Raw genomic sequence first — 8,848 nt, forward strand, 5'->3', positions numbered from 1 at the left:
TTTAATATTAAGAACGGTCCCTTTGTACGTTTGGCATGACAATAAATTGCTTTTGATTGGATTTTTAAACGTGTTTTTTTTTTCAACTATTGGATCTAAACATGTTAATAAATAACCTCTCCCTTTTATTTAGATAATTTTTCGTTTTTTTTTGTGACAGTTTTCTCTTCACCACTCCTTTTGCCCATAAATTGTTCAGCTCAAAATCTCTTTCTGATTTTATTTAGAGTGCAAATTAATCTATGGAGAAAACTGACAAAACTTTAGGAGAAATCATTCTCAGAGACAAAGTCTTCGTACGTACTGAATGATTAAGAAGGTTATTTTTCACTTTTTCTGATTCAAATTTTACGAGGGGATTCCTCTTTTATTGTGAACTATATTCACATAGAACTCATTTGTTCCACAATTCAAAATAAACTCCCATTATTGTCAAATTTATTTCCCCAAGCAATCCTCTTTTTCCCACTCCACTACACCATTCTTATTCACAGAAAATATCTTTCGTTTAACAGGTAATGGAAATTTGTTTTCATTTTTTTCCAATACACCCAAATTGACTGTAAAAACATATGCGAATTGCGAACAAAGCTTCGAGATACCAAAGTTTCTTTTACTCGATTCTGTGTATGTATGTTTAGTCTTCATATAAACAGAGCTTTTGTGGATAGTCAACATGTATACATTTGATTCTCACACAAAAAAAAGTCATATTTAAATGATTGTTAAAATGCTTTCATGAAAATTGAGATAGAACTATATTTTGTTTGCATCAACTTCACTCTTAGGTAGTGTTTGAGATAACTTTTAATTAGGATTCACTTTTCAGCTTCTCGTTAACAAAATTTCACAAAATTTCAAAATTTTGTTAATGAAAAGTTGAGAAGTGCTTCCTAAAAGCTCTCTCAAATATTACTTTAATCTCTTATTATGTTCACGACTTACCGTGTGCGTCCACATTGCAAATTTTACCCGAATATATTATTGAAATCATGTAGTTTAGACTATTAAAAAATATTCATATGGATTAGATTAAATATTAAGCAATGAAGAAATATCAAATGAAGTTAGTAAGTTGGATGTTGATGTAAGCTTGGTTGGATTGTGATTTTTCAACCTTATTTACAATATGTCTGTATGATGATTATTAAATTTTTTATCTCATTACAAATATTTACTCATTTGATTATCCATTTTCCAACTAAGAAATTCTCCAAGGCTGTTTTATGGGTGAGTATATTTGTGATTTAACATTGTATTTTTCTAATAAATTTAGCCATATAAAATAATGCATAATATTCTTTTAACATATGAATACATCTTCTTTTATCAAAGCTAAATCAATAATTATTACAATAAATTATATGCATTGTACACAACACATTAATTACCATTAATTTATGTCATGCATTGCATTTCACACGCAATTACGTGTGTATTAGTGGCTAGTACACACACACACTCTCTAATAAAAACACACACGCGTGTGTGTGATATCAGGAACGAAACTAGGAATTTACTTCAGTGGGGCTGATTAATTTTTGAAGGTATCGTAAGAGAAGATGATTCACGGATATTTGGTGAATAATTAGCTGCACTATATTGACAATCATATAATTTATTATAAAAATGATAAATAATTAATTTTGATTTTGTATCTTAAAAATATGTTCACTTGACACTATATAATTGCAAGCTATCATTTTCAAAAAAAAATTCCATTATTATATATGAAATCCGAGATGATAGTCAATTTATAATATATTTAATAAAAATTGCTCAAATAGAACAATTGAAAAAAAAAAGCAACACAAAACCATAAAAAAAGTGACACATCAAATATCAATGTTTTAACTATTAAATCAAATAAATAATCGATAATGTACTAGCCAAATGCCACATACCGTGAGTTTTTTTTTTAATTCTTCATTGTTGAGTTGTGTTGAAAAAAGTGGCTTAAAATAAACTTGAAATTGATTGTACACCAAATAACAAAATTTGATATTGTGTTGGACTTAAAAATAAACGAGAGAAGAGCTAAAAATTTTACATAGTACTATATCAGACCTATAAGGGGAGGAGCTAGACTGTGCTAAAGTCCAGTCCAGCCCTCTCTTGGGTCCGTCACTATGTGATACAAATTACTAAAATCATACGATACAGGAAAATTATATATATACATATATATATATATACATATTTATATAGTTTTTTTGTTTATTATTACGATTTGCTTCTCACTAATATAGGTAGTTAAGAAAAGAACATGATGAAATAATTGTGAAAGTGGATCAGTGATCTTTAAATATTGTGTATCTTCTTGTATGTATAGATGTATATGAAAAATTTCACTTTATTTATACAGAAACTGTCTTAAATATTGCATTTAAAAGTTAAAAAATTTTCAATATATGTGAAAGTCTATCGAAAAAATAGTGGATCACATACATATTGATAAATATCAACATTTAAATCTTCATGGTAAATGTACAATTTAATTTACCATGCACATATATTACAATTTTGAAATTTTTAGCGATTTTCTTAATTAATTTATTTTTTTTAGGATTTGGATATAGTAAGAGGTCATGAACCGTGGCCGGACCAAGGTCAAGGTTAGACCGTATGAATGGAAACCGCTATAAACCCTTTGGATAATCCCCTTTTGTTTATCACAAATCGCTGCAAAATTGCTTTTTCTTTCACCAAACAATCCAACAGGGACCAATGCATTCGTATGGATACAGGGCTAACGCTTTGCTAACTTTCGCCGTCACCATTCTGGCGTGTATGTGCGCCATGGCTTCGTTTTCCGACACCTTCAATTCGCCGTCTCCGACCTCCAATGTCCAGGTATATATATGCATTCTTGCGCTTGTTTCTTGTGAATTGATCGATTTGTGTGGGCTTCTGTTCATTTTTTGTGTGTTTCTATTGTGGGTTTCAGGTTTTGAATATCAATTGGTTCCAGAAGAAATCGGATGGCGATGATGAGGTAGATCAAGTTTTTTTTTTCCCTTATGTTTTTTCCATCAATGGTTGTGAGCTGTTTGGCTGTGATTATGTGTGGAGTTCCATTGAATTTTTGAATTTGAGGTTTGTTTACTTGTTTTATGAACCACTGTCACTGAACATTGAACCAGGAAAAGAACTGATGATGATCACATTGGTTAAAAAATTGTTGATGTTCTACCTCGTTGACGTTATACTCTTTTTGGATTTGATTGGAAGATAGTTTCATGGTTTGAAATCCGTTATTCTGCATGGGCTTATGAAGTAGTAAGCTTCATTTGCCTATAGATTAGGCTGAGAAGTTGTTGATCTTTTGTTTGGCCATGAATCAGTTTTTGTGTTAGTCATCATCATATCTTAAATGCAAGGATTATGAAAAGTTTATGAAAATTCTAGCATCTAAACTCAAGTTTGGCCATTAAACAATTCGAAGTTCTTAATTCTCGATTTTCCCACAGTTGAGTGTATTTTAGTAAATGCTTAGGGGGGACCAAATTGTTATTATTTCCTCATATTGCTTCCCACGTGAGTGTGTATCAGTATGCATGATCAAGCCTCTGTCAAACTTTGTTATCTGACCATATGAACATGCTTCACTTGAAACCTTTATATTTTATACATAGTTACCTACAGCACGAGCAATGTTTTGTCGCTCCACTTCTCCCTCACTCAGTACTCTTATCACTTTACATGACACAGTTAGATGCCTATCAAGCATTCAATTCAATTATTCAACCATCCAATGACCATTGAGATTACAGTGTCAGAAGTTTTAAAGAGCATCTCAAAGTTCAATTTTTTTCTATTACGTCGCAAAAGAGATCGTGAAAGCTTAGGCATACCAAAAAGCAATATTGTCTTTAAAGAAAAAGGAAGGAAAAAGAAAAGGAAACGTAGATGAGTGATAGTCCATTATAGTTATATGAATCTTCCACATGAAATTGACACATGCCAAACATTTGAGCCCCATGTGTGCACCCATTAAAGGATTCCGAGAAACTTTGTTGACCTGACAACATACTCATTTGGATTTGGGAAGTTTCATATGTTCTGCTATTCTCTGTCGTAAGTGTTCATGTTAATCACGTTCACCGATGTCCATAGCATATTACCAATATTCAATGATGCGAGGTATTTTTTTTAGCATAGTTTTGGGTAGTGGGATGATTTTTTGCTGTATTAATTCATGAACTGTGTTACTAACATTTGTATTCATGCTTATATGATAGTTATGATCTTATTTCCGTACTTGGACAATAGTAATAACTAATGAAGTATATTTTAATGAATATATTTGATTACTTTATTCGAAAAAGTGTCCATGTTTCTTATTAATTTTAGCCCATTAATATTGTTCGATTTGAGTCTTGACGCATCCCAATTTTAAACCCTATATCAACGGACAAAATAAAAATAGAAAATATCAGAAATATATGTGACAGATTAATCCTTTTTGTATTTCTTTTACTTTCCTATTTTTTAAAAACTAGCACATGTTCTTTTCTAGCTATTTAAGTAAAGGGTTATTCACTTTCTAGTTTCTATATTCGTCAACAATTAAGAAAAACATAACATGTCTGGTTGGCTGGTTTGTTGACGATGATTTTATTACCGTGCAGGTTAGCATGACGTTGAACATATCAGCCAACTTACAGTCATTGTTTACGTGGAATACGAAACAGGTTTTTCTTCTTCTTCTTCTTTTTATTTATTTATTTATTTTTTATGTGTCTTTGTGGAACATTCTGTTGATATTTGCACATATCTTTTACCATGTTCTTTACGGTAAATATTTGCAAATTGGACACTTTAACCAACTCTACCAGAAGACTGTGCTCTGCATTGCCCTTTTTTTTCTTTACTTATGTTCTGACTATTCATAAAAACTTTCAGGCATTGATAGTGTCAGCTCATATTTAAAGCAAATGACAAAAAAAGTTAATAAAAAACTGGATATTAATTGCCAGCCTCTTATGATTTTAAATAAAGTATGCATTTCCTACTGAATCTAGGATTACTTATTCCCATCAAAGTGTGTTTTGATGTTATTAACTTGCAGGTCTTCGTATTTTTAGCTGCTGAATACGAAACACCAAAGAATGAATTGAATCAGGTACGCTAATTCATGGTTTATTTTTTTATTTATTTTGAACTTGTGATTTATTTGTTGCAATAGATATTACAAGCACGTGTTTTGGCTTAGCCACAGATGTTTTTGCATTGTATTATGAATACGTTGCTGTCAAGACAATATAGTAGAATTTTGTAACAAAGATTTAAAAAGGCACTGAAATTCATGTACGGGAACTCAATAGCGGAGCCAGGAATTTGGAGGACAAAAGTAACCTTCCAGAAATGTAGAGGTGGAATCATATTTTTGGACATCTTTTAATGCATTAAATTGAAATATGTAGATTTTGTAAAAAAAATAAAAAATAAATATAGAGGGGTGGCAATGACCCCTAGAGCCCCACTTTAGCTTGGCCACTGGTTAAACTCAATTGAAGTTAAAGCTACTCGAAACCAAATATCACAAATTACTTAGTGTTTTCAGCAGCCTATCACTTTTGCCATCTCAATTTTTTTGCGATCATGAGAGATTTATTTTAGAAATTGAGATAGTCACTGCATCACTAGGTTTTGGAAGTCAACATGATTGACAATGGTTTATATAATTCTATTGCATATAGATTTAACATTATTTATGAAAGAGGCATATATCCTGAAAAATACAAAAATAATTACTGCATTTTTGAGAGATGATTGGATGTGTAAAATGATGCTTGCCTTGAAAAGGACAACGAAGAATATTTCTTCAAAAGAAAGAGTCAGGTCAAATGTTTTAGGAGAATAGCTATTCTTTGTGAAGAAAAATCACAATAAGAATGTAGACCAAGAGGGCCTTCGATCTTTCTACCCGTTCATTGTGAGCTACGTTATCATGCTATCCGTGGTTTGAACCCTTGATATGTCCGGAAAAATGTTTTGACATTAACATGTACTTGTTTGCGAGGTAGTAAGTGTTAGAAACTAAAGTCTCGACTGATTCAAAATAAAAGGTGTTACAATAATCTGAGTGAAACACTCAACCAAAGGATCAAATCCTTTACAAACCCCTAGCTAACTGCTAGTATTTCCCTAGCCTAATCTAGTCACATGCAAAAGGAAAAATAACCGAATGCCTAACAAACTACCACTCCCCACCTTTTATTGCTCTTCTCTCACAAATCTAGATGCTTCCATGGGCTTGAGTCTATTGGGCCTAAGTCCAATATATTAAACCCCATATACATATAGTCCGTAACAATAATCATTTTTGTGCTTTGATTGGTTTATGGGACTAAATAGGGTTCCCCATGAGAGTTTTCTTACTTGGCCCTTGGGAACTATCTCTTAGGTTCATTCAGTCTCGATGGAAACATTTGTTATGGTGTTTCCATCTTGAGTGCCGATTTTTCATGAACATTTGATGCTGCATACGCTGTTGCATTATTTGGTATTCAGTATTCTACCACTTGTTATACCATGAATCACGTAGCTAATATTTAATAAACATGCTCACTGTGAGTCTGTGACCGACATCCACTCAGTAACATAGCTTCAAATAGCAAAATATTTAAAATGCTTTAGATCTTTTTGCACTTGAAGCCAAAAGTTATGTGTGAGATCACTCATTAAATTACTCGTATGCTTTGGGCAGGTGTCTTTGTGGGATGGCATCATCCCTTCTAAAGAACATGCTAAGTTTTGGATTCACACAACAAACAAATACCGTTTCATCGACCAAGTAAGTGAATTCCCATTTCATTTCATGTTCACCAGCCAACTTTTGATTCTCATCATCGTATTTTCTATCAGGGAAGTAATCTACGGGGTAAAAACTTTAACTTAACATTGCACTGGCACATCATGCCGAAGACCGGAAAGATGTTCACCGACAAAATAGTGATGAGTGGCTTCCGTTTGCCGGAGTCGTATAGGTAAAAAAAAAAGACCTTGTATGACATTCTGAAACTTCAGCCTCCCTTTAGTTGGAGGTATATTTAAGTATACAAGGACCAATATCAGGGTCAAAAGAGAGATTTTTTTGACTAGTTTTTGAAAAGGTCGGTATGGCAAATTTGATTCTTTATAAAAATGACTCCAGGCTGACGCGTCTATTATAATTTAGCGATTTAACTAGAATAACATGTATTATATTGCGTGAAGCATAGATTTCATTTCCCTTAGTATATAAACATGAGTAGAGCCAGATATGCGTCTTTGAATCGTCGGAGTACATTATTGGTCGATATGGTAACATAAATAAATGGATATGATTTTCTACTTTAAAAAGAAAAATGATGTGCTTTTCTTGTGGATCATATTTAAAACTCCTTTTAAATTTGTGATAGTTCAATAATAGAGTACCCACTTGGTTTAAGTAGCGGTCAATAAAGTTGAATTCGTGTAGTATCGAGCTTTAAGGTTTGACTAAATATCGTGATTCATGATGATGGGATAACTCGGTTGATGAGATGCTAATATATGGATATCTTTGTAATATACAAAGATCCGATTTTAATTTCAGCTATGTATGGTTCATATATATGTTCATGAATCTCACGTACTCGAATCAATTATGGACATTGATTGTGGATTTGTGGTTATCATCTTTATCAATAATTACGTCATCTTACCATCTATGAAAATCTAATTAATTATCAGCGTCTTCCCGTCTTATTAAAAAATCATATATAACGATAATATTGTAATTTAGGATTTTAAAAGTATATAATATTTTATTCGATGTCAAACATCATTCAAGACCCGCTACACGCTGGATTCAAGAAATGCCGAAAAAGTTTCGGCCGACATTAACATTTCATTCTGCGATAAATATGAGCCGCACGTAACTTGCATTTCGGGTGGATATGTTTTAGATATCTACGATGAGTGCTAAGAAGACATATATATGAATATATATGTATATCTATATTTAACCAAGTGGAAAAATCATGTTATATTTCATTACATAGGGTAAATTTCGCCATACCAACAACATTCAACATCTTGTAAACACATTGGATTTGTACATGAAGCCAAATTATTGTTTTATAATTAATTCGAATAAATTACATAACTACCAACTTATAGAACAATCTTACTCTCTTTTCTTTTCTTTTCAATTTTTTTTTTTAAAACGAGATAGACGTATAACAAACTCACTTAAAAACGGGGGAAAAAACTTATAAATTTAATGAGGTTACATAATGATTTCCATAAATTTAAGAAATTTAATTGGTTTTCTCTGGATTTAGTACCACTTTCTAAAATGGTGTCCTACATATTCGTCCCCACCTAAATTAAAATGAAATGTGTGGCGACGTTTGATTCTTTGAGGAAGCTCAATCATCATGTTACATCAATCATTCATTCCTTGTTTTGGTTACCTAGTAAAGGGGTTTAGGGCCACTAGTTTGCTGTCATTTTCATAATTTTTTCTGGTAAAAAATAATAATATTTTATATTTCCACAAAAACAATAAATAAATTTTATCAACTACGTCAACAAAATATAACATAAAAATAATAAATTAAAATATATGGAGCTTCAAGAGATGTTTGAATTGGTAAGCGTGTGTGCATGGCCGACTAGGTCCTTCAAGGGGAAGCCATTTAGGCAGCAACCTAGGACTTCCTCTTCGGGGCCTCATTTTTCTTTAATATATTATTGTTTGGGAAACTCTCAATATCATTAAATTATTCACTCAGTGCGTTTGTTGTTCAAATTGGGTCAAATATGTCATTTTTTATTGAATGTGCTTTTTTTAATGTGGGAATTCGCGACCACTATC

At 31.9% G+C, this 8,848-nt stretch overlaps 1 protein-coding gene across 1 annotated transcript; it reads left to right on the forward strand.

The window, feature by feature from the left end:
• The first annotated feature begins 2,615 nt into the window (after window positions 1-2,615).
• Window positions 2,616-7,282, forward strand: LOC140865658 (signal peptidase complex subunit 3B-like). The gene is made up of 6 exons (XM_073270373.1): window positions 2,616-2,853; window positions 2,948-2,995; window positions 4,632-4,694; window positions 5,072-5,125; window positions 6,713-6,799; window positions 6,871-7,282. Exons 1-6 carry the CDS (start codon window positions 2,728-2,730, stop codon window positions 6,994-6,996), a joined length of 504 nt encoding a protein of 167 aa, XP_073126474.1. The 5' UTR covers window positions 2,616-2,727; the 3' UTR covers window positions 6,997-7,282.
• The last annotated feature ends 1,566 nt before the right edge of the window (window positions 7,283-8,848 follow it).

This window comes from Henckelia pumila, chromosome 4, assembly GCF_033568475.1.
Source record: "Henckelia pumila isolate YLH828 chromosome 4, ASM3356847v2, whole genome shotgun sequence".
Classification (NCBI taxonomy): Eukaryota; Viridiplantae; Streptophyta; class Magnoliopsida; order Lamiales; family Gesneriaceae; genus Henckelia; species Henckelia pumila.

What these genes read in the sequence shown, in the direction of transcription:
- LOC140865658 (XM_073270373.1), top strand. Translation starts at nt 2,728, where the DNA reads ATGCATTCGTATGGATACAGGGCTAACGCTTTGCTAACTTTCGCCGTC. An exon ending in CTCCGACCTCCAATGTCCAG is followed by an intron (nt 2,854 to 2,947) that starts GTATATATATGC and finishes TGTGGGTTTCAG; the next exon opens with GTTTTGAATATCAATTGGTT. An exon ending in AATCGGATGGCGATGATGAG is followed by an intron (nt 2,996 to 4,631) that starts GTAGATCAAGTT and finishes ATTACCGTGCAG; the next exon opens with GTTAGCATGACGTTGAACAT.